Raw genomic sequence first — 25,529 nt, 5'->3', positions numbered from 1 at the left:
AGTGATAGGACCAGAGGGAATGGCCTCAAGTTGCACCAGGGGAGGTTCAGGTTGGAAACGAGGAGACATTTCTTCTCAGAAAGAGCGGTCAGGCACTGGAACGGGGTGCCTAGGGAGGTGGTGGAGTCACCGTCCCTGGGGGTGTCCAAGGAAAGGTTGGACGTGGTGCTGAGGGACATGGCTCGGTGGCAGTAAGGGGATGATTGGACCAGGTGATTTTGGAGGGTTTTCCCAACCTTAGTGATTCGGTGATTCTAAGCCCAGGCTTGGTGCTCCTGTGAACCTGTAATTCAGCACTGAATTGTCATGGAGAACAGCCCCCCAGTGCTGGGAGCAAATCCCTTGGTGGAAGGCTTGCAGCTCCTGCAGCAGCAGGTTTCCATTTCCACAGCCACCTGCTGCTCAGTTCCGAGGGAAGTGACTCATCTCAAAAGCAGTGAGCTCAGACAGCTCCAGAACGCAGATCATCACATCCTGCCTCGCAGCGAGTTCACACACAAGGCAGCTGGAGAAGGAAAAGTGAGCCCGAAGAGCCGAGGGATGCGGGGAGCCTCAGAGGAAGGGGAGGCTGGGGGGTCCTGGGACTGAAAGGTGCGGATGTTCTGGCTTTGGGAGGCTGGGGAAGGTGAATCCAGCTCATGGTGGAAGAGGACAGGCTGCCCTGGCCCCCAGGTGGCTGCTGGAGCCATGCTTCAGCTGCGGCACCGTCCCCACAGCGGGGCAGGATGCAGCCGCTGAGCGCAGCCCTGGCAGGGACGCAGTGTTCAGGAACAGGAGACTGTGCCAGGGGCTGGCGGTGGTGCCAGTTCACCTTCCCCCCGGATTTCAGGCTCCTGCTTCTACTGGACGCGTGCTGTGGCGCCTGCCCTGCTCCAGCCCCTCTCCTGCCCCCGGGGAGGGCTGGCAAGGACCCCGTACCCTGCTGGCTGCCAAGGAAAGCCCTGCCTGCCAGCAGGCACTGTCTGACTTTTTTGCTTCCTTAGCCAGTATTTCTGAAGCAAATGTATGTCTAGAACAAAAATACAAAGCAAGAAGAATCATTGTGAAGTACCAAAAACCTTTATTTTCCCCCAAACCATAACAACATTTGACATTATATTGATTTCCTCATATATTTGTTATTTCTCTACGTTAGGAACCAGATACAGAAAATACAAACACGATCTGTTGAATCAAAGACGGCACAGCATTCCGTTAGAAAAAGAAAAAACTAGAGGAGCAAGATAAAAATGGTGAAAAATAGTCATTCCCTCCAGCCCAAACTTTCCAAGAATCATCATCAAAATAGAGCAGTGGAAGTAGCTTCTCTTTCTAAACGCACTTCTGCTTTAAGAAAAAAAGTTAGAGATTTATCTTTAGATTTTCAAAGTAAAAAAATGTTAAACTATCTTTCAAGCAATTTTGGAAGTTTGCATAGACCCATTCCCTTTCCAAAAATATCAGCGATCTCTCTATAGAATCTGATATAAATCAAGTGCGCGCCTCATCTGAAGATCACCAAGTTCAATTAACTTTCACGAAAATAAAACAATCTCCCCTTCCCCTCCCTCCCCCCACAAAAATACGGGCTCTACCATTATTCCTTACAGTCGAGGCAAGTTCAGAGGCTCAGCCACACCTCTAGCTCCAAGCTTCACCCAAATTCCTTTCTCTTTCCCAGGTTTCCAGCTCCCTCCTTCACGGGCAGGGGCAACAGCCACGGATCAGGTCGGGATGGCGCGGGTGGGCTGACGGACGACGCGGCGCTCGAGAGGGAAGGGGGGGATCTCACGCTCAACCCCCCCAGCGAGGAAGCGGCTTTTCAGCGCAAACACGTGCTACCAGGCAGTGTCTGCAGCAACTCGCCCCTGGGGACTAGCCTTGTCCACAGGGCTAAGTCACCAGAGCATCAATTCGTTCAGCTAGAGCCTAGGTGGGGCATCGGGGCAGGGCAGGGGGGCAGAGGGGGGCTTTGCAGCCCCCGGGTAAGGCAGCGAGGGGGGGGGCAGGACAGGGCCCCTCTCCAGGAGGGGCGTTTCACCTAGGTGCTCTAGCGTACCTGGAGTGAGGTTTTCCCAGAGGTTCACAACAGCGCGTGCAGAGTCCAGCTGCACAGCCACCGGTTTAAAAAGAAAAACAGCAACGACAAAATAAATAAAAAAAAAAGTTAACCCCTCCTATTAAGATTCGAATGAAAGACGTTTCTTCGGGTCTCGGCCCAGTTCAGAACCCTCTAAAAACCTGAAGCAAACACTTAAAAGGGCTTAGCTTTCTGCAGGGGGCAAAGGGATTTGGCAACGGGGGGGGGGGGGGAAGAGATCACAAGTCCGCTGCCCATCACACCAAGGGTGAGGACAGCACAAAGCCCCCCATTTAAAGTGCCAACCAGACCAAAAAAAATAGAGACAGAGGGGCAACATCCTTCTCCCCCTTTTTCCATCACAATTTCCAGTTGAAACCCACCTCCTTCAGCAATTCACAACTAAGCCTACCGTCCTGGACATTCACTCCACTCATACCGTTTTTAAAAAAAAAGTTAGTAAAAAAAATTACATTGAAATTTCCCATGCCTTTGCAACAGGCCTCCACCAACCAGGGGTCCAGAGACTGAGGGCAGGGCCCACACGTTTTGCCTGGCCCTGAGACGGGAGCAGAGAGCCAGCTCTGCTTCTCCAGGGCCAGCCGGGCATGGGCAGCCCTGCTCACCAGCATCCGAGACCCAGGGGATGCAGGGGCTTGCCAATAAGGTCCTTTTACTCGTTTAAGTCACCTCTGAATCCCCTGAGAAAGGGAACAATGTAGGGAAGAAAGTCCCCCCTCGGCCCCCCAGGAATAAAATATCAATGAAACAATAACGCAGTCAAAAAAAAAAAAAAAAAACACCAGCCTGCTGGGTTTATAAAAAAAAATCAATAAACTTCAAGACAAAAAAAAAAGAAACTAGCCAGCGGTTTGGGTCTGGAAACTGATTCACTTCTTAAATGTTCAAAGCCCAACAAGGAACAGACGGCAGTGATGCCAACAAGGAAAAAGTGCTCGCGAGACGCAGCTTCCCAAGAGACAGCAGTGGCTGCTGGACCCCACTTCCACACCAGCTTCCTCCACCAGCACCAGGGATGCTGCTGGGCACCGCTCGTGGTGGATACGCAGCAGGAGCTCCGCGTGAGGTCTAGAGCTAGAAGCAGGCTGCTCCTTCCTTCCTCCCTCTCTCCACAGGGCCCTCCCGGGCACTCCAGCCCTGGCTGTGCTGCACTAGGCTGAACGACTAGCGCTGCCTTCTTACTCAAAATGAAGGGTGGGAGAGCTGGAAAATAAAACGGCCAGGATCCGTGGAGTCAATACTAATGTGGAGACAAGAGACACACACCCTGCGAGACACCGTTACCAAAAACCCGAGCAGTGATGTGCCGAGCAGCTGGAAGAGAAGCCAGAGGCTTGCCCAGGCTGGCCACAGCTATGTGATGGAGCAGGTTACAACTGCCAGCCTGGGGGGAATGAGAGCAGCTTTCTGAAAAGCTCAACTGATGCTCCCCGTGCTCTGCTGGAAGAGGAGATTCACAATGCCTCGCTGCCAGCATCTCGGAGCAACAGACTCTTGCCAACTGGAGCCCAGGAGAAAGCCCTTGGCTCCCAGTTGCTCTGACAGCAACTACCATTGTTTTTCATGGGAATAGAAGCAAAGCAGCAGAACTGAGCTGGGTTTGGCCTCTTTCCTAGCTTATTTCTGCCCCTTTCAAGTCCTGGTTGCAATGCCGGACCCGATTTCCAGCAGGTGCTGTGCCCCGGGGAGCAGCCTGACCCCCAGCTCCCGCTACAGCTACCTGAGGGCAGAGCAAGGACACCCGTTGCTGTTTGCGTGTGCTTCTGCCCTCACACTGACCTGAACAGAGGGTCAGGCCAGGCCGAGCTTTCTGGCAGAGCCTCAGGGAGTGAAGAAAGCAAGCAGCAGCTCTCCCTGTCCTGCGAGCACCCCCGGCACAGGGCACCTCTCACCCAGAGCGGGCAGGAAGCTCCCCAGCCTGCGAGCGAGTGCCAAACCTCCCCAGACTGAATGGAGAAGAGATCGCAGTTAAAAACACCAGAAAGTGTGAAAGAGCTTTTGTTTTAGACAGACTCAAAAGATCAATACCTTTTCCCTACATTAAACCAAACCGAAGTGGTGTCTGTAACCCTTTGAACCATAACCCAAATTTTAACTCCCTTTGAAGCAAAAGGGGTGAAAAAGATCCATATCCTACGTGTGGTCTGTCCAAACACAGAAAGAAACCTCTGGACTTGAGGACAGGAACCATCAAAACAGAGTAAGCAGCTGTATGGCTTTGCCACACTGCCTAACACCCTCCCCATGCAGCCATCCTTAGCTAGCAGGGCAAAAAAAAACAAGAAAAATTAAAATCAAGGCCCTTTTTAATTCCTCATCTCTCGTTCTGCCAAATTCCCTTTTCCAGTAGCTCATCTGCATGCATTCTGGCCACAGAGACCACTATTAATCCTTTTTTTTTTTCTTTTTAAGAAGGCTTTACAATAACTAAGCTTGAACAACAACGTGATCAATTACAAGTCTTTCCTTGCTGAGCAGGGCAGGTGTGTGCCCGTGAGTGTGCACGCACACGTGTGTCAGAGGAGGGCACGCTCCCGGCGGGGCCAGGAGCGCGCCGTTACTCAAAGTGCATGGCTGCTGAGTGCTACTACAGTACACCGGCAAAAGAGGAAAGGGCACTACACAGAAATAGCTTACAGGCCACGAGTCTCTGTACAGGAAGGGCTGCAAGCACAGCCCGCGGCTGGAGTCTGCAGAGATCCCCGTCTGCAACGCAGCTGCCAGGAGAATCTATCAGTGGGAGCTGAAAGGGACTGACAGCTCTGCCACACGCTGCAAGGAGGCAGCTCAAGTGTCAAACAACTGCAGAAAAACCCAAAGAGGAACAATTGAAGGATCAACCAGAAAAAGAGTTTGAAGCCTTGTCAGAGCTGACTCGCCACGGAGCAGGTAGGAACGGCTGCTGTGGCTAACGCAGCAGGAAACACCTGTCCTACCTCTGAAGGCAAAGACGGGGGCTTCATCTTGCCCTACTTCTCCCCAGCCCCAAAAAGAACCAGCTCAGGCGTAGATCCCTGCTGACAGGTCAAGAAAGGCCAACCAACACCGACTCCCGTACTGGCCCAGGCCGAGAGAGGCAATTGTTACCACCACCACCAGAGAGACCGCTGCAGATAACTGCACGGCCCAGGGAGGGCCGTCAGATAACGAGAATCTTTTCACAGTCCAAGAAGGGCAGCTCCCTTCCTGAGCCAAAAAAAAAAAAGAGGTTTTGTATTCCAAGCTCCAACAGTAACTATTTGCTGAATCAGTCCAGCAAACGTGGATTATAACCCTGGAAAAGCAAGTATAAGCCTCCTCCAGGTAAAATCTGGAACCTCTAAAGTGCTCCTGGTAATGCTAATAGGTGAGCACTGCCCTTCCATGCCCAGCAGTGGAAGGGCACGATGCAGTTAGTGGTATAACAAGCATTTAACCATTTAATCAGCTCCCATCTGGATTGCAGTAATTTTCTGAAATGCACTTTCGGGAGATATTTCCTATAAGAAGCTGTTTGGGGATCTGAGGGTAGCCAGGTGAAGTGCACACCACAGCATACCTCGTTCAGTAAAACTGTTGCCTTGGAAGGTGATGCTCCCTTGCAGAGTCAATGTATAAAGCATCCTGCAAGCGGCCCTTCCGCCGTGTCACCAACAAGCAGCTCTTGGTTTGGTTACAATGGTTTCCCCCTCCCCCAGTGGTTTGAAGAGTTCACAGTGGTATAACCCAATGTTTTGGGGAGACAAAGCTGAGACGTCCCCTGTTGCAAATGGACGGGTGCAATGAGGGGTGCAGAAGAGCAACATCCTCTAGGACTAAGGATACGTCCAACAGACACCTGGCGCCTGCTTGGGAACAGGGGAGGGCAGGCACTGGAAGAACTGGGAAGCGGAGGAGGGTACTGCCGACAGGGAAAGTGCACGGTCTGGAGTGGTCTCGGAGTAGTTCTGCAGTGCAAACGTACGGGGAGGGGCGTGGAGAAATCCCTTCTGGAATGCTGCATGAAGAGAGGTAAAGGTTGGCATCCATGTGGCAGCGGACCGGGTAGGGGGCCTGTTTCCAGCAGCTCTACCCTGTTCTTCACATTTAGTGGGTTTCAATCACCACTGGCTCGTAAACTCCAGACGAGACCCTGAGGAGGCAGAGGGGAAGAGGACGAGAAAGCCAGGTTATTTTCCTCAGTCACTTAGAGCAAACAAGTCTTTATTCAGAGCTCTCTGCTCATGAACATCGCCCTCTAACCTCACACGAAATACTGAAAATAACGACTCAGTCTGGCGAGACGTCAACTCACATAACACAAAACAGACAGCTACGTGGCAAGCCAACACTAGAGCACTTGAAAGAGCTGGGTGTAGCACATAAATCCTTCTAGAAGGCAGAGGAAAGGGGCTGGGGAGGGAGCATACTGTGCAAAGAGCCAGTGTTCCTGGCTCTGCTTCCAATTTTACCACCGACCTGACACATCTTTGTATTCGCCATTATTGCTTTTCTTCCTACAAAGGTGCTATAAAGCTTCGCAAACGCGACCGGTCAATGCATGGCATCAAGGGCTATTGCAGCAAGACAAAGTTTTATTTGTCCAGAAGTCTTTCACAAGAGAAAAAGCCCTTGACACGGATGGAGGGGGCAGGGAGAAGGGACAATAGAACAAGCTGCTGCAGTTTTGCTGTAGTCCAGCAGGAGGCAAAGCTCCCTGCCTTCGGTCGGGTGCGGAAACAAACAGGAACCAACCTCTACCATTTTGTCCTTTTACTCCTCACTTACTTCTGCTCTTGGATCTAGCAACTGGGATCAAACTATCCCTATGAGCTTCTACTGACAACTGCACTTACACTCCAGTGCAGCTGCAGCCTGTCACCATGACACCTGGGGGCGTTAATGTGGGAATAAAGCCACCGTACAGCACGTGATGTTTAGAAATCTCTCCCGTAACAAAGGTGAAAGTTTCCTGGGTACAAACAGCTAACTAATTTCTCCGGAGCCTCGCTGTCTGCAGGCTTGCAGGAAACCTACCTGTTTCCCAGCTGAATACCGCTCAGTGTAGTTGTTCCGTCTCTGCTCACAAACAACCTCAGGTTGCTATCTGCAGATAGAAAAGGAAGCAGGTATCAAAATCCAGAGCTACCACTGGCTGCCAGGTGCTCCTCTCCCAGCTGCGTTACACAACGTTCGGAACAGGAACAAATGTATTTCTGTGAATCCGCATGCACACTTTCTGGTGTTCCCATAGTAATAGGGCCCCCGGGAACTCTTCTTGCTTTAAAAAGGAGCCTCATGTACAAATCAAGCACAACATTGAGTTTTGGAAGAGTAAAAGCAGAGAAATGAATGCGATGACATTCCTCCGGCTGCTTCTTTCGAGGCAATTCCACTGATGTAAGTTTTTGGGTCGGCTTTAATACATCTAAACAGGTAAACTGTGGGGCTCCCATGCTGCTTTTGTACACTCGTTACTGGAAAAGAAATTCAGCCTGTTCTGCTGGTAAAAGGTGGCTATATTCAGCCTAGTTTAAACTCATGCTGAGTGAGGTGGAGATCCCCATATGATCTGATACCATATCCAGTGATTTAAGGTGACTAACAGTAATCTGTAGAAGTACTAACAAGAAGTTAGGCTCAGGTTTAAAACTTACTGAAAAAACACACTAGATAAAGGATATGAGATTGATTTCTAGGCTAAATTGGAAGATTAAAATAAATGCAGTGATGATATTAATTTTCTCTTAACAAATGCTGTGACTGCAAAGGAGAAAACTCCTTTGGCTCTCTCAGACCCTAACACCAGCACACCGTGACCCATCTCTTTTCCCATCCTTTTGCCAAGATGTGCCATTTTTGCTCCAGCTGTGGCCTCCTACTTTAACAAACACCCTTGGGTTGACCCTGGAACAAAGGCCCTGAAGAACTGGTATTTCTTCCCTCTCATCTTGTATGTTTAAGCTCCTGTTCAACCTCTGTTGTGCGTTGCAGAAGAACAGTGGCAAGCACTGTTTGCAAATTGATGCGCAGCTCTCAAATCCACGTGGTTTCTTTACCTACCGCAGAAACACCTAGCAAGCACTGAAAGAAAATACTGTCAAGTGGGGAAGGGAGTCTACAACAGATCAGATCTTGCTCTGTAAAAGCTTGGCAGCCTTGCTAAAGGAATAGCCAAGACCTCCCCTCTGAGACTCATCCTCTCACCTTCAGTATTGCTGACATCTGTGAAGTCCTGACTCTGCATTATCTTCTCCACTATATCATCTGCATCGATCCTGGTGTCATCCACTCGGGTTGGATGACTCTCCACTGAATCCTTTTTCCTCCTGGGGAGGAAAAATAAAAGGAAAACTTACTCAGCCTTTCACGACAGACTTTCAGATACTCTCTTGCTTCTTTGAGCAACGGCCTCCCTCCTAGTGATTACTTCCAATTTACTGCTGCTTGAAGACCAAGGAGTAGATTCTGTCTCTCCTTCCCAAGGGGGCTTTGCACCAGTTACCTACCGAGAGGGTCTGTCCAGCAGAAGAGCTGGTCTGGGGGGCCGGGGCGGCTTCTCTAGTTTGTGGTCGCGCTCTCCCTCGGGGCACTCCACCGTCATACTGAGCCCTCCGGACGCGCTGCTGCTGGTGGAGGTGTTGCGGCGGTGGGTCAGGTCGGACATGCTAGAAGAACGGGAGTGCTCTGTGCTGTAACCTGCAAAGGCAGAGTGGTTACAAACCAGTTTTTTCCTCCTTCCTGGCAGCACAGCTAACAGGCAGGGCAGCCTCAGACCAGCAGTTCTGTTCCCAGATACTGGGGTTTATGCACGCATCTGTGAACTCATCTGCAGAGACTAAGCAGGAAACTCTGCTATTACAGGGCTGGGTAAGAGAGATGGCTGCAAACTGCACTCACAAGAGCTCGCTGCAAGAAAGAAAAAGGGATGGGGCCACTGCTGGCAGAACCACACAGATCGACAGTTACCAGAGATCTTGGACTGCTGGCTGGCGTAGCTGGAGTTCCGCGAGTGCCCCGAGTGGAAGACTTCCTCGGGGCTGGACAGATTCTGATCGGGTTCTTCTGGGACACCTGCTGAGAAACAAGGCGCTCCGGTTACACCACAACCAAGCCAGCATGTTGCCCGCTGCCTAGGACACCAGATTAAGGAAAGTGCAAGCCTCTTGGCAGAAGCCCATTGTACAGGCTAGCACATCGCTTACAAGAACCTTGGAAGTAGGGAAGACAACAACAAGCTTCTCTGTCAAGCTCTAATCACTAATTCTAGCATCCAGTGCCTGAATTAACAGGCATCTTTAGGGCCTTGAAGGACCCAGAAGGACAGTTAGTGTCTGAAATTTAATACTTTTAACTGTGAACAGCTAACACCATGGAAGCAAACGGCCACTATCAGTAAAGCGTTATAATTTCCACTTGAGTGCTTCTCCTGTTATTACTTTTCTCCTGCCATTACTTGTGAGAGTCCATGCCATTTAGCATTTAAATCACATCTGAACTTGGCACCGAAACCTCAGGATAACCTCTGCTTCTTTGCCCTTGCCCCATCTTGCCTCTCTTGCAGCAAGTTTATCCAAAAGTGTCCCAGCGTAACATCTGCCAGCTTTTTAAGAACAGCACTTGCACACTGTGCTAAGTGTGAGGCGACGTGACAGTGCTATTTTGGTGCAGTGTGCCTGCCTGCACATTGGGAGTGTGCAGGGAAGGAAAAAAAAAGCAATGGGAGAATGCAGTGTCCTTGAAAATGGGCTCACACAGAAGCCAAAGAACTCCACATCAGCAGCTGGAACAAGGCCATCAGACCTTAAACCAGCCTCTAAAACCTTCGGAGGAACTTTTCAAGAAGATAAGCTCGAGCACCAGAATAGCTGAGTGGAGAACAATGTTAAGTGCCACTGAACACAATGGAAGGCAGGGATGAGCGTGACACATGGATTATTAAATCCACAGCTAAAAGAACTAATTGCTTTATCTCCACCAACACAAGTATGCATGCGGCAAAGATTCATGCTCCCCCTCCTCAGTTCCACTTAATAGATAACTTTGTTTTTCTTAATTTTCTTAAACGAGTAAAGAGGTGAGGGTTGGTTTGGGAAATCATGAAAAATTAAAAAAATCTGTGCTTGTAATTGCTGGGAGAAGGAAGAGAGTGTGCAGGCAGACCCAGGCGCTGCATGGCTCCGGGATGGGCATTCCTACCCGAGCTGAGGATGGTTGCTCGCGGCTTGCTCTGACGCAGAGAGCCAATTGGGGCTGAAGTGCTGTTGCTGCTTGTGGTTCCCTCGCCCTTGCAGGTGAGCTGCAGGGTGGAGTCCTGCCCCGGAATGGTGATGGATTTGGCTGTGGAAGGCGGCCTGTAAGCAGAAAAGAAGAGGGTTACAAGGTGCAGGGCAGGGATCAGGGATCGTCCCATCGCACGGGGTGCTCTCGCTGCGCCACGAGGCCCCCCCAGCTCCCCAAGGAAGGACCGGCAGCCCCCCAGGCTACAGCACAGCGTGACATTTGCTCCCAACCCCAAGAGTTGGGTCTTCCCTAATCCATAACGCATCCAGACTGCGGAGCTAGCACTTTACAAACTGCTGATTACAAGGAAAAGCAAGGTTGAGGTAAACTAAGGCAAAAAGCGACCACTCAGTCATTCGTACAGGACAACTGCACTATCCTCCAGGAAATTATCCAGAGCTGCCCTTTTCCCCCAACATGTGTTCCAGCAGCCAGTCGGCCTCACAAACAGGAACCGGCTTGTTTTCAGCCAGCTCGAAATCCCAGCACCATCCTGCTACACCTTTCTGACCCGGGTCAGAGAGAAGCCTTTTATCCCAGCACCCCTACGAGAGCATTTTACAACCATCGAGTGACCTTTCCGTTTTTTAACTGATGATTAAACTACTTTTTAGTGAGACTAAAGTATTTTTCCAGCTGTCAGAATTATTTTTCCGGTTGTTCTGCGTGCTCCCAACATCCCTCTGCAAATGCTGACTCCAGGACAGAACTGCAAGCGCCTGAGCCCACTCCCTTCCTCCAGGACGGTTTTTGGGTCACAGCCACGGCATGTGCAGCGTGGCAAAGTTAATATTCCTGCTGGAGCCCTAACTTCCCTATAGCCTGAAGCCTGAGCTGTAAGTAATGGATTATACCACGCTTTTTAAGCGAGGAGTGAGAAAGCCAAACTTTCATTTGTCTCACTTGGAGCTCTGAGGTGAGCGAGGGAAGATGCTACACGAGGGGACCATTGAATAGTTTGGGAGAAAGAATAAAGAGCTAAAACCATTTCTTACGGCAGCCAGACGGCTACAAAGGTCACAGGAGACCCCCAGCACACCTTCCTGAGGCGGGGCAGGGGGGAGCAACCACCGAAAAAAAGACCACCTCCCTAACCCTGTTAGCGGTGATTTACACACAGCCAGGTACTTCGGGGACTTGCTGTCCCAGGTTGATAAGGCCCCTGCTGCCTCAGTCAAGCCCACCGCTGCTGCTGCGGCTGTCGGGTCGGGCGAGCAGCCTGCTCTCCCCTCCTGCATGACACCCAGGAGGGGAAGGTTCCTCCGGGTGCTGCAGAAAGCAAGTGCTCGGCGAGCGCATTCAGGAGTGACTTCCCAGCACAGCTTAATTCCTGCCTAATCCTCTAACGAGTGTCATTTCTCAACAGCTCTCCTGATCAAGGACTATTCTACATGCAAAGTTTCCATTTTTAGACATTTGCACATCATCACCATATAAAGAAAAAATGGGGATGACTGCAAAAATCCTGCAAGAAAATAGGGAGGTTTGACTTTCAGACTGACCCCACTTACATTAAATTGATATTTATACTCAATTCTGTATAATTTCCAGGTACTAACAGTGGGGTTTGATTCCACAATGAAAAAGCAACAGGTATTTTTGTCAAATTGAAGCGATGGCTGACGATGTTTATCATTGAAACTAATCCTAGTAACCTAGGCTGGAAACATCTGTTAAAGCATCTATTACCGTTAAAAGGTTAGGATTTAAGATGCTCAAAGTTTCCTTCTGAAGCACAATTTTTTCCGAATCTGACAGCACTGCAGTCACTGTTTGAAAGGCTCGCAAACATTGCTGCACTGTGAAAAGGCATTCACAAAATACAAATTAGGCAGCTTTTTATAACAACGCGAGCTCACTGATGTACTCGAAGCCAGCTCCTAAAATTAGACCGTTTAGCCCAGAACGTTACTGCTACGAGACGTGACCTTAAGGTAAAGCTTTCTTCTCCCACACTGCTGGGAGTCAGCAGGAAATATTCTATCAGCACAGGGCAGTCCTGCAGCAGTTACACACCTTGCTGCACACTGGCTGGGATCACTGCAGTATAAAGGCACATGTCACTGCTATATTTGTTAATTGATTCCCCAACAATTAGCGGAGCAACAAAAGTGCTCTCTAGCTCTGCTGCATTTATTCTTTCTTGCTACAATGGATTTAAAAAAAATAAAAGATGCGTATGATTGCAGTTTCTCTACTAATCAATACAAATTATGATCCTAGGATCCTGCAGAAGAAAGAGAGAATTAAAATGCTTCAGCCTCGCATTATTTTTGTTGCTATTTCAATTCAAAATCTTTATTTTGAGTGCTATGTGCTGAAACATGGTAATTTCCAAGACTGTTTTCTTCATTGACCTTTCCCTTCTTGGAGGTCACCGAAACCAACCCCAGAGCTATGAGAAACTGTCCCTCGTGTAAAACACAAAGTTCTTTATCAACGTCCGTTAGTTTCCAAAACTCAATGACACTAGGAGGAAAAAAAACAAAACACCCTATGCACAACAAGACTGTTTCTTCCCCCAGAAGAAGGGAAAAGAGATACAACCCAGTCCTTCAGAAGAATACAAGAGATTTGGAAATCAGGTTTGAGTTTCAAAGGGAAATTTGAAAATACCTCCCCCTGCCATCCCATCTCACAGAAAACTGAAAACTGTGTCAGTGAAAACTGACACAGACTTCAGCAGCCCTCGCAGGTCACCCTTCACATCTCCTATCACTAGCTGACGTTACCACTGGCACTGAAATTCAGAATTCCCCCACCCTACAGCAGACTCTTCCTTTTTATAGCTGGGAAACAACAGCAGAGAACAGACCAACCAAAAGCACAGTCTTGCTATAACTACGCTGGCTGATCCAACAATCTAGACCATCATTTTCAAGCTTTCCCCCATACTTCCTTATCTCAAGGACATCTCCTCCTCCTCCCCAGCAATTTCAGTCTCCAACAGAAGACTGCAAAAGCAACAGGAGTCTCAGTCTCCCCAGAACAGGGCGAGTACCCAGAAACTCACGTTTTGAAGCAGGGGTCCCCTGAGAGCAAGGACATCCCGATGGTGACCTGGAGAGAGGGGACAAGGCCTGTAGTTAGCCATCCTGCCGCTGCGAGCACCTCACTTCGCAACAGCCAGGAGATCAAGGGCTAGGTGTAAAGATTCATGAGACCCAGTTCCTCTCTAAAGGAGATCAGCTTCAGGGATTTAGCAAGTTATTCCCTCCCTTTCCCAAGCACAGGCATCAATGGCTCCAAGCTGTAGGGGCTCAGCAGGACATCAGCCTGGCAACCCTGACAATGCACTTCAGACTTTAATTTTCCCCCCAAGCTCATGCTTTCTCTGATGATAAAAAATATTATCGAGGGTTATCGCTTGGCCAAATGGATGCCAAGACATCAAAGGGCAACTGTGATAACATCAAACTTCCCTGCTCAGACCAGCAGCATAAAAGCAGAACCCTCTCTCTGTGCATAACAGGATCTTCTTTGAGGCTCAGCACTGCACTCTGGCTGTGATTTTTTTTATTCAACAGCAGGATTTCCACTGTGGCAGAACCAGCTGCCATACCTTTAGGATGGAGTTGTCCTGTCGCGTGTTCTTGGTGTCGTATCCTTCCAGCAAGCAGCAACGGACAGTGGATCCAGAGCCCGCAAATTCTGCCAGATTTAGATCGGCGAAGCCCAGCTGTAGCCACGAAAACAATGGAGGGGAAGGGGAGAGAACAAAGAAACAAAAAGACTTCAATAAGGGGATATGCAGTGTCACCCAGACCAGAGGAGGACAGCACCTCTGTGAGTTAGGGCAGAAACGCAAGCCATACATGCAGAGACGGGGTGTAGAGACCCCTTAGAGCTGGGGGTGGGAAGGGTCGCCTTCCTCATCCCCAGCCAGGTGAACGCTCTGCGGGACGTCAGCCCTGTGCAAGGGAGGAAAAGAGCAGTGGTGCTGGCCAGGACAGCGTTAACCAGCCTGCAGCAGTTGCATAACCAAGGACATGGAAGGCACTAGGTCACCGATGTGGAAAAAACAGAATCGCACATACACAAACATAATAAGGCACTCTTTGTGTCGGGCCATCCCAGAGTGCAGCGGAGCATGCGAACCGGGAGATGAAAGGATATTGTTACGGAGGAAAGCGACACTGTCCTGAACCACAGAACGGAGCCTTGCAGCACCGCAAGCTGGGAATGGAGAGCCATAGGGCCATGCGTGTGCCCTACTGCCACAGCTCCAGCTGCTGGGCTGCGCATCTCCTGTAGCAAAGCTTCCTCAGCATCTCCACGATTTAACTAGCTAGTGGTACGTTTGGCAGGCAGGAGGAAGAGAAATGTCTGCAGAGATTTAGTTATCAGCTCTCCAAACTTTCTTGAACAAAGAGAAAATAAATAGGGAAGGTGACAAAATTAAAGATTAGAGGCAAATTCAAAGCGGGTATCGATGCCTCTGGAGCACAAACACAGTGAAGAGCAGTTTTGCTCTTCTGCTCTAATTCCTGGTGTAGGAATACAGTGCTTTCCCAAATGAAAAAAGTTACAGCTTCTTTTACTCAGAATTTTGGCAATAAGTCAGTTGTGTCTCACCCGCCCTGCCCAGAAAGAGATGCTGTATCCCAGATTTGACCAAACAGCCCCAGCACAGAAAGTCAGCATCACTTCAACGTACAGGTCGGCTTCCACAAGAACACGGAGAGAAGGTGGACAAGCAAATGCCCATACCCAGCTGTTATTTTGTGCATTACGGTACAATTCTCCAGCCCTGGCGTTGACACCTGAATGACAGAACTGAACCACGAGCCTCAGACTGGCACCAGGCTACGGAAACGCGGTGCTCTCAGCTGTGGCAGCTGATATGGAGTTACAGCCCAAACCAGTCCCTGTTGTATGAACATCGTTCCACATCAGGACTGCTCCCATTATTCCACGTCAAAAGTCTAAACCACAGCCTGCAAAAGATGATTCAAGGGATGACAGCAACAAGATTATGGTACCTTTTGTCCTCTGTCCCATTCTCAAAGAGGAACAAGTGTTGATGGCAAATAAAAAGTGAGACAGAACAGGAACCTTTCTTCAACAAAAGGAAGGAAGAAAAACATAACCTAACTTTGCTCCCTCTCTTCTCCTTTCATAAGGATTCCCTTAACTCGAGTGTTTCTCCAGTTCCTGCTGCAGGTGTTCCTCTCTCTCGCAGCGCCAGGGGTTATGTTTTTGCTGAATCTTCAGCAATGATGAAAAAAGTAGAGACTTTTTATCTTTCAGAGAGAAACTGGGGAGGAGAAAGCCATGTGCAATGCAACACATCAGAGCAACCGAAATGGAGGACAGACGAGATACGGCCCAGCCCCACTGGAAGAAGAAGAGGGCACTTGAAGGGCCTGGACCCAGACCCCCCGTCCCGCACCAAAGCGGTAACGGAGCCGACGGCCTCGCTGAGGAGATGGGCATCAGAGGACAGATGTGGGACGGGACTCCAAGCACCCACGCTGCGTGCTGAGGTCACAAGCCCTCCTCAGGAAGCAGACTCCCAGTATATAGAGGAAGGATCCCTTAACAAGAGGATGTTTTCATATGTAACCTTTCCCAATAGTTTCCTCAGTTTTCCAGCCAGCTGATGGTGTTTCTTCCAGCTTGGGGAAAGAGTTTCCGCTTTATCAGTCCTTCCTGCTGGTTTCCGCTCCATAACCCCTGACACCGAGGTGACATTAACGTCAAACCAAAGGTACACAAGTCTATGGAAACTCTGTCCTGAGCACAAACAGCTCCACTGCTCTTACCCTACTGAAGGGGGACCAGGTAGAGAGGGCACTCCGCACCTCCCACGATCAGGGGAGTTGCTGAGCGAACGCAGTTTGAGAAGGTGAGGACTTGTTTAGGAATGAACACAAACAGACTGCTGCTACAAACATTGGGAATACCAAGTAACTCGATTCTGTCACAACAATCTGCCTGGAAAGGAGTCTGAACAAGCCTGGTCCACAGACCAAGACTGCAAAGCCCAACCACCCTGCCTGGTATGACACCCCTCACCTCCACACGGGTCATTCCTCAATTCCAGGAGTCCAGCCTGGCTGGAGAGAGCTGCGGGAAGGCACTGAGGGACCACGTGCATGCATGCGACTCATTCCACTTCTTCACAGGAGACCAAGCAAGGCCTCAGCTCAAGGGAAGACGAGTACTTGAGTTTTGGCCTCTGATTTTGGGCTGGAGCAATTAAATCTCTTAACACGCCTCTAAACGCAACTGCAGACCGAGTGAAGGGGAAGTAGGTTACAACACGACCTGAATAAGAGCCCAGGTTAACTCCACCATAGCGACTGCCTTTGAGCTTCCTTTAATTCCACATTTCCAAATACTGTGGGAAGCTTCAGGACGGGCATCGAGGAGGAAGAGGCTGATGCATTTACACCTCACAGACACACCTCTTCCTCCAGCTACGCCATGCTCCCCGGACAGGCAGCTCTGCAGGACGGAGGAATAACCTCCCCCTCAGCGTAAATTTAGTGAGAGAGAAACCGATGGCCCTAGAGACAGCGTCCTCACGTTAGCCACAAAAAAAGGAACAGTGTGGGCAGCACCACTGCCCTCTGCCACAGGGCACAGCGGTACCTAGGTGTGAGTGCAGCTCTCCTCTCAAAGCTTTTTAGACCCATGGTCTCAGGAAGGATATTGATTAGAAGAAATTCTTACAAGGTTCTGCGTGACCTGAACATCTGTTTATTAGAAACTAGCACCAGTGACTCATTTTCAAACAAACATAGTTTCGGGCTCTGTGCGAACTCAGCTCCTAAGCCAACATTGTCTCTTGTTCCAGCACAAAGAGAAGGGGTGGCATCCAGCCCATTGTCTCTCCCACAGCCTGAGCAAGAAAACGAGTGGGGCGAGTGTGCGTGTAACAAAACAAAAAACTAATGTCCCTGATGATCAGCTTGTTTCTTGCCTCAGTGCCTCCTGTGCCCTGGAAAACAGTGATTTCTGCTGTAGGTTTCTGCCTGCGCTCACAGCGCAGCGAGGTGCCTACCCCAGCCACAGATGGTTACTGTGTTTGGGAGAGCACAGTAACTCAAGTCTGTATTTCTTTATTAGCAAGACGTTGCCAGAAGCCAGAAAGTTCACATCTGACTCAGAACTTCCCCAAAGTTTGAGGACATGCAGAACATCTTCCCAACCCCCTTCTCAAATCCACATCCAGTGCAATCTGGATCCTGTCCCAGTAAGTAAGTTTTTTTTTTTGGGAAATCACTTAATTCAGGCCGAAGAACTAACGAGTGCCTCTCCAGACTGCCTCTCGCAGCAGCTATGCTGTGTTCTGACCGTTCAGCCACTGCTTTCTAATGGGCACAGAGCACGAACAGCAGACAAAACCATCACCACTCTGACACATTTGCCCTTTCTTTACTCTGTCTTACCTTGGAGTAGGTTTTTCCGCCCTTCAGCTCCTATAATGGGAGACAAAACAAACAGGAAAAGAAGCTATTATCTGCGCTGGGGAAACATGGGGAAAGTCGTTACTCAATCCTGGAATTTGGTCTCAGGATTTCACAAACTTCTGTACCAACACCCTGCTCCCTCCCACCCTCGGTCAAGCACCCTTGCTGGAGAGGCGAGCTCCATTTCGTTTCTGTCTTAGCCCTAAAAATCCTCCCTTCCCACCACTGCAATTCTTGCTGCCAAAAAAGCAGCTCGGAACCAACACCAAGACACAGGTGGTACCTGCCAGAAGCAGAAGCTGGACGCTCACCTTACGCACAGATACTCGGCAGATGCAGGGGTCCAGGAGCCCTGTGGCGGGGTTGGCACTCATTTTGCACACGAAGGTGAATTTCTTTTTCCAGCGGACACAGTTTTCCTGCACTTCCTCTCTGTGAGAAAGCAAAAAAATAGCCTTCAAATGAAGGTACAAAGCCAAATTAATCCCAGTTGTTGTCTTTGACTGGGAACACAGTCTGCCAAGATCCTCTACAACCTAACTTGACCCACACCACCCAAAAGGGCACCATACAAAGGCTGTTACGTTAGCAGCAAGCAATTTCACTGGCCAATGCAGATAAAAACGCATCTAGGTTACAGGGTAGGCTAATCATCTCATCAGCATTTGCCTTAAACTCTCCCAAGCCCTTCCACGTTTCCTGCTCAGCTGGTTTAGCTCCTCTATTGTCCAGCCTGGACAGACCCAGGCTCTGTAACTCAACTGGGCTGAAGGTTTCCAAGCTTATCTTCCTACAACGCCCGTTTTGTGCAGCCTCCTGCGCAGTAAAGGTGCTTTCTGTCCCGGACAGAGTGTCCTTCCCACCCTGCTCTGTACGCTGGGACTGAGCCCGTGAGAACAGCCAGCTCCAGGGAGGACACGAAGAGGTGGAAACGCCGGTGGGTGCAGGCAGACAGGACCAGGCCACACAAGAAGAGCCCGAGGCGAAGAGGAGCCTGCGTCCCTCGCGCCACTCTCGCTGCCTGGCCCTGAGCACCGGCCACAGAGTTGAGGCTGCAACTCAGGCACAGGGTGAAGCCACAGGAGGAAGATGAGGAGGAGGAGGCTCCTCTCCAAGCACAGGAGCTGCTTCAGGTAGGGTTTGGGCTCCACAAGGCCCTCCGAGGAAGCCAAGCTTTATCTCTTGAAGACTGCGGGTTCAAAGGGGCAGGGGAAGGAGGTGCGGGGGGCCTTTCGCGAGGCCCTGGGTACCAAGCGATCCTCGGCAAGGATCTGATCCGGTTATCTGATCCAGTTAGAGCTCAACCCCTGGCCCCCAGCCAATTAAGTGCTCAAAGTAACGAGGCTGGGGGGAGGCACGGCGCTCCTGGCAGCTCTGAGCTAGGAAGTTTGCATACAGCTCTTCTCTTGGCACAGGACAAAGGAGCAAGGGCACCAAAAACCCTGTTTGCATTAGCAGGGAAAGGGAAGCTTCCCACCACCCAAACCGGGCACAGGAAAGCCGGAGAGACTGGTGGGAAGGGAAACGAGACCAGTCTTGGTATCGCCTGCTGCTGGGAAGGATGGAGCAGACACCAGAGCACGGCCCTGCAGCCCCTTCTACAACCCTGAGGTGAAAGTAACGCGACAGGATGCCAGGGAGCGGGTCCTGAGCCAGCAGGTCCCTGCCAGTCCTCGAAACTTTCTGTGGGACTTCAGTGTGTCAGCTAAAGGGAACAGCAGGGGCCACAAACGTGGTAGGTGACAAATAACTAAACCCTGTAATCCTCTGTAGTGTAGATCAGGGCTGGTCTTCCCTGTGTAAAAGGGGGGAAAACAGAAGGCTGTGATCCCTTCAAGGCGGTGAACTCCAACTCCTTGCTGGCGATGGAAGTCATTGAAATACCAGACATCTAAGTGCCGAGAATACCTTTGAATTTGGGATTAATTCAAGATGAGGTCTGGTTCTCATTGCTCCACTCAGCTCAGTCCAACTCCTTCAGGCAGGAGAAGAGGAGATACATTTCCACAGGGATTAAAGAGGCTTTGCCCGTAATAAAATATTCACCAAACCAGCCAAGGTAAGTTTCAGACCTGAGGTGCCTTGAACCTGACATAGCGTAACTCAAATGACCTGGAGGAAGGAGAATTCAGACTCAGAAGAGAAAAGCATTCAAGAGAATAGGATCATGTTGCAAACCCACATGCTTCAGATCTGCAAGGATGGTGCATGGGACGCAGAAGACACCAGGCATGTCAGCAGCGTTACTCTTCTCCTGCTGGGCACGACAGCCCCTTGCTACAAGCACAGATCCCAGCACCATACCCCATGCCACAGGCGGCCGAGCTTTGGCACGGCGTGCTGTGGACGGTGATCCCAGCTCCCTGCCTCACCCGTCCGATGTGCAGGAGCCCCTCCAGCGTGCGAGTTTTCCTACTCGTGACTTCTCTTTGCATTACAAAGCAGCTCTGATTCAGCATCTGCTGGATGCGGCTAAGCCCAGCGGAGGCTAACGATTTAAAAATGGGGCAAGAAGTCCTGACTGGGAATAAAGAGCTGCTTCACGAGCTCTGCTAACAGACCTCCTGTTTCTTATTAACAATATACGTCGGCCTTTCCACACTGCTGTGGGTAGCATGGCTGAGGCGATCAGGGGACGAGCAGAGGATTTGGGGATGAGCAGCACCACGACCGACGTGCCTGCAGGTGCACACGGAGCTCAGGGCCTTGCGTGCCCGCAGAGGGGGCTGCACAGGATGGAACTGAGATAAAATTCAGAGCTGCTTTCCAGTCACAGTTTCACAATCATTCAGCAAGGACTTTCAGCGTTTTTTTTTTTTTTTTTTTTTTGTCTTTTCAGAGTGGCTTTTCAGGGTGGGGGCTGGGGCTGTACCATCAGACAAGCAAGCAGCAGCATTGTTTCGAGCCAAACTGTAAAAAATTAGTTCCACATTTTCAAGAGACAGCATGGGGTGAAGCAATGGGCTTTGTCTATCCGCCTCCCAGCAAGTTATCATCAGGATGGTAATTAGAGAAGACTAAAATAGGAAGAAAGAGTGGACTCGGATGAGGAGCGGTTTTGCATTTAGCTCCAGAACACCCGGAGCGTGGTGAGGGATGCACAGAGAGGTGTTTCTTTCCATCCTAATCACAGGGCACCTAAAAGCAAAGCAGAAACTAACAGCTTTAAACCAAACGTGTCTAATTTTAAGTCGTACTCTGTATTTGAAGCGCCAGAAATAGATTAGAGCAATGCCAAGCACTAGGTGCCAATTCAACGGGTCTTCAGAAGTTTCATTTTAAAAAAAGCTGTCCGTAGCATTTTGCAAAAAAAGCCTCCCAGAAGGCTGAATGCCTGCCAGGCTAAGCTTTGCCCTCTCCTGACTCGAGACTTACTCAAAGCTATGTAATTACTCTTGCAGACCTAAATATACCACCGCAGAATAAACCAACGCAACCCTGCGCCAGCTCTTGTGAAAAGTGGACCTCCAAAGGGAGCTGCGAGCTCCTCGCTTGTCTCCAGCCCTGCGATGAGCCCTAAGGGACCACACGCCGTGTCCCCGGCCACCGCCGTCCCTGTAGAGCAAAGGTGGACTGGGCAGGGAGCAGTGGGAAGATGTTTTGGCGTGGCAGGAACCTAACTCGTGGGAGCAATGCACAGCAGCAACCCGTTTATCTGCTTTTACGTCCCGTGCAGAACTAACAGCGCGCTTGGTGAAAACCACAAACCTCTCCGGGCTCAGGTCTCACGCGCAGCCTTCCTGCAGCTCTGGAGGCAGGCGGAGGAAGGCACGACGAACAGATTTTATAGAAGAGATGTTTACCAACTGCGATTTTAGTGCCACGGACAGAGCAGCGCTGTTACAGAAAGCCACGGTGCTAACTGAGACTTTGCTAAAACAAGCACACAGGGAAACGCTTCTAGAAAAAGGCCATGTGTAGGAGCCACGCTACCAGGACAAGTGCGGGTCTGTCCCACAAGGCAACCTAGCTATTGAAACACCACAACAAGAGATTAAAACTTCTATTTACAGCCTCAAAGCTGAGCTGTGCCCAACTGGGTGTGATGCTTTAACACAACCCGCTGAAACAATTTTGCCCGGCTGACCCATTTACAAGAGCAGTTGCTTCGCTCTCGCTTTATGGCCGCAGCCATATGTAAGAGAGCTAAAAGTACGAAACATCCTAAAAAGCCTACAGGCTTACTGGGGGGGCAGAGACAACAAAAATAGCTTCCCAACGCCAAACACTGCAGCAGAGCAACGCATCTCAGTCTGGTGTTTCGTACACAGCAGCAGATGTGGGCAAACCTCGGGCTAAACAAGACGGTACAGAGATAAGTGCGCACAAAGAGCTGCTTATTCACATCCCCTCCTCCTCATTTACACAAAGGGTGAGGGCGAGCTCTCCTCTTTGTGATGCCCAACCCGCAGGCCCACGTCCCCCAGCCTCCCAGAGGTGGCTCTGGGTGAGCTCCCTCGAGCAGAACTAACCCCTGCCGGCTCGCGGCAGGCAGCGCGCCCCGCTCCCCTCGCTGGTTCACCTCTTCACGAGGCAGCGCAACATCACTGAAGCTACGTCTCGATACCGTCAGGCACAAAAATGATAACAGTGTTTTAAGGAGGCCAACGAGGCCATCCCCAGCTCGGATTCATTTACAGTGCAGCTGACTGACAAACGGACTTTGAAGGGACCCCGGCACTCCTGCAGGGGGTCTTCTGGGGAGGAAGGTGGTGCAGGTACAAGGGCATTCCCTCAGTCACAGGGAAAGAAAAAAAAACAACACAAAATCAGGTCAACAGATTGCATCTGAAGGGCAACACCATGCGTCTCCTACAGCATTTCTTTCCACGTGTGTCTTGGCTCTGCTTTCAGCTGCAGACACACACCATTAGAACCAGAATGGCCTGGGTTGGAAGCACCCTAAAGCCCACCCAGTCCCAGCCCTGCCACGGCAGGGATGCCACCCACCAGATCAGGTTGGCCATGGCCTCATCCAGCCTGGCCTTGACCACCTCCAGGGATGGGGCACCCACAGCCTCTCTGGGCAGCCTGTTCCGGTCCCTCACCACCCTCTGACTAAAGAATTTCCTCCTAATATCTTACCTAAATCTACCTTCTTTGAGTTAAAAGCCATTCCCACTTGCCCTGTCGTTATCTGACTGAGCAAAAAGTCACTGTCCTTTTTTGTAACCCCCTTTAAGTACTGAAAAGCTGCCATGACATCTCCCTGGATCCCATCTCCCTGGAGCCTTCTCTTCTTCAGGCTGGACCCCCAACTCTCTCAGCCTGTCTTCATAGGAGAACCTGCAGAGGACTGCTGACATCCCCTTAGCTCACACAGTCTGGATCAATCCTGGGCTATGCCCTGGAGAAGACAGCCACTGTTTTAACCTGGTTATCTACTGCAAAGCTCTAACGGAAGAGACACCTTTGGTAAGGCCTGAAGAAACCACCTGAGAATCCCCCTCCCAAAGGGATTTGCTGAGAGCCAGGCCCGTAACCAGCAGTCACACCGCTGGGCTCCCAGCACACCGAGGTTTACACCACCCTCAAACACAGCGGTCCTGCTACAAGCACAGGGCCTAATTGCTGCTTTACAGCATGGAAAATATAAAGGGAGGTGAAAATACGTATAATAGAAGGCGAGCCTTTACCTAGCCATTAGCTGGTTTAGATTTACAACCCAAAAGCTGTAGGTGGCCCCAAATAACGGCTTACAAGCGGGCACTTCAGCGCAGCACGTATTATTAAAGCAAGCTGCATCGCCATCCTTTTCTACCTGCTGCCAGGCACAGGTAAAAAGCAGAAGCAAGGAAGAGGCAGAAATCTGAGCTGGGTGCTGAGAGGTTCAGCCGAAACATAGTCCAAGCAGGAGAGGTGAGAGAGAGACCATCTTCCTCGGGGAGCACCATGCAGGACTGGGAAACGGCTGGATAAAAAAACCGCATCAAAACCCAGGACAGCTTAACCTGGCGGCGTACGAGTGCTCTGTGGATATAGTAATTTAGTTACGCGGCGGGGTTTTTGTCTCCCCTGACCAGAATGAAGGGAAAGGACAGCAGGCAGCCCTCCTCACTGCAGTTCCTCTGTTTTGCCCGGCTTACACCACAGAGCGGCACAAGTGCCAGCCCCGAGAGCCGGAGGGCTCCCCCCCCGCACCCAGCCCCGCATTCTCCAGCCGCCAGGCGCTGCGTGTTGCACGGCAGGCAGCAGCAGCGACGATGGCAAAGTGGCTCGGGGATGGACGACGTGCACTGCGTCACTACGAGAACTAAGGGAGTCTTTGTCGTTTGAAACAAGGCTTGTTTGGATGCTTCACTGCCAGTGTTTTAACCAAGGGTCCAGTGGGAAGGTCACCGCACCCACCAACCAACAGATCAACTTCTGGGTTCCCAGCGGAGCCGCTCCAAGGAACCACGGTACCAAAGGACCTACCCCCAACCCCATACTTGCCAGTTCAGTTCTGCGCTCCCGCCCGAGGGGAAGGAAGATGCCCACGGGCTCTCTAAAGGCTGGATTTGAGCACCAGTGCCTTTGGAGTGAAGTCCTCACGTGAGCCGGAGGCAAATACAGCAGAAAGGACTAACAGCAACTGTACGGGAAAGACAAAGCTAACGGAAGCAGCTTCAGGCACAGGTGAGAAGCCAGGGAAAGGAGCTGCCGAGACCGTCTCCCTGCGGGGGAAGACAGCACCACGACGTGCGAGGCGGGTAAGGAAAGAGCTGGAGCAAAACCCAGGTGAACGTGAAATCACAGCAGGATACAACGAGCGATTTCCAAGTTCTCCATCAAAATGAGCTGCTATCTGGTCAGCGAGCGATTGACTTTTTATGGCTTTAAGCTTCTCTCCAGCAGGCTGTTTCCAAAGACACGCGGCTTTTGAACTGCACACTCTCGATAAAGGTGCGCCGGGACGAGGCAGGGAGCAGCAATACCTCCTGCAGAGCGGGGCAGCAGCCAACCACCAGCAGAAAACCCTCCAGCAGCAGCAGCATTCCTGCCCGGGCGTTAGCAGCTTCTTCACAAGGCAGCACTTCAGTTGTGCCTGGCCTCCATGCACCCCAGCGTGAAACCCCGTGCAGGATGTCCTGTCCCATAGGTGAGAGCCCTCCAGTGCATCATCTCCTGGACCCATCGTCCAGCTTATCCACGGCTTCTAAAACCTAGCACCAGGGCTTGTTTTAGAGGGGAAAAAGGAATTCCAACTATTTCTTGCATCTAAATCTTCAAACCTTTGAACTCTTCCTTTCTGATGGCAGTTAACAAAAATCAGCACGCAGCCAGCGATGGAACGCTACAGCACAAGTTGCATAAGGAAATAAAAACTGGGCCAAACGGAGGAAAAAAGTCACAGGATAATGAACCTTGAAGACAAGCTAAAGAACGAGTCAGATGAGTTTTGGAAGGGTGAGTGAGGGTGGAGCACGGCGAAGGCAGGGAGAAACGCTCTAACAGACACGGCCATGGAGCAGCGAGGATGCACACAGGGCACTTCAGCCAGGGGACACGTGGCACAGCCAGCTTTGAGGGGGCTGTATTTTGCTCTGTCCTCTTGAATCGGAGAAGAAAAGCTGGAGCAAGGACGAGAAGGGCCTGTAGCAGTAAATATCGTGCAACACACCTACTGCTACACGCTGTGCTTCAGCCGGAGCAGCACGCATCCGAGGGCTGCTCGCCACATCCCCAGCACACAACTGCCTTCTGGTCAGCGGCCAGGGCCGTGTGCCAGGAGCAAAAACCCAAACTCTTAAGCGTAAAGGAAGGAATAGCTGGATGGGTGACTCAGTTACTGAAATACGAGTCCGTAA

The 25,529-nt window shown here is 50.7% G+C and overlaps 1 protein-coding gene across 2 annotated transcripts in view; it reads right to left on the bottom strand.

Annotated features, from left to right (window-relative positions):
- Window positions 1-1,043: 1,043 nt before the first annotated feature.
- Window positions 1,044-25,529, bottom strand: part of FAM102A (family with sequence similarity 102 member A) — a 35,047-nt gene continuing 10,561 nt past the window's right edge. Inside the window, exons 2-11 of one of the 2 annotated variants that reach the window (XM_040531652.1) lie at window positions 18,051-18,171; window positions 17,719-17,748; window positions 13,884-14,000; window positions 13,335-13,381; window positions 10,238-10,392; window positions 9,008-9,115; window positions 8,548-8,737; window positions 8,246-8,367; window positions 7,076-7,145; window positions 1,044-6,191 (exon numbers count right to left, since the gene is read on the bottom strand). In XM_040531652.1, the coding sequence (XP_040387586.1) occupies window positions 6,146-6,191; window positions 7,076-7,145; window positions 8,246-8,367; window positions 8,548-8,737; window positions 9,008-9,115; window positions 10,238-10,392; window positions 13,335-13,381; window positions 13,884-14,000; window positions 17,719-17,748; window positions 18,051-18,171 (1,006 nt within the window). In that variant the 3' untranslated portion in view covers window positions 1,044-6,145. The remainder of the gene's footprint in view (window positions 6,192-7,075; window positions 7,146-8,245; window positions 8,368-8,547; window positions 8,738-9,007; window positions 9,116-10,237; window positions 10,393-13,334; window positions 13,382-13,883; window positions 14,001-17,718; window positions 17,749-18,050; window positions 18,172-25,529) is intronic. The other variant, XM_040531653.1, reaches the window with a different exon arrangement.

The sequence above is a fragment of the Cygnus olor genome, chromosome 19 (assembly GCF_009769625.2).
Source record: "Cygnus olor isolate bCygOlo1 chromosome 19, bCygOlo1.pri.v2, whole genome shotgun sequence".
Classification (NCBI taxonomy): Eukaryota; Metazoa; Chordata; class Aves; order Anseriformes; family Anatidae; genus Cygnus; species Cygnus olor.
Note: the sequence above shows the minus strand (reverse complement) of the source record. Positions and strands in the feature narration are given on the sequence as shown.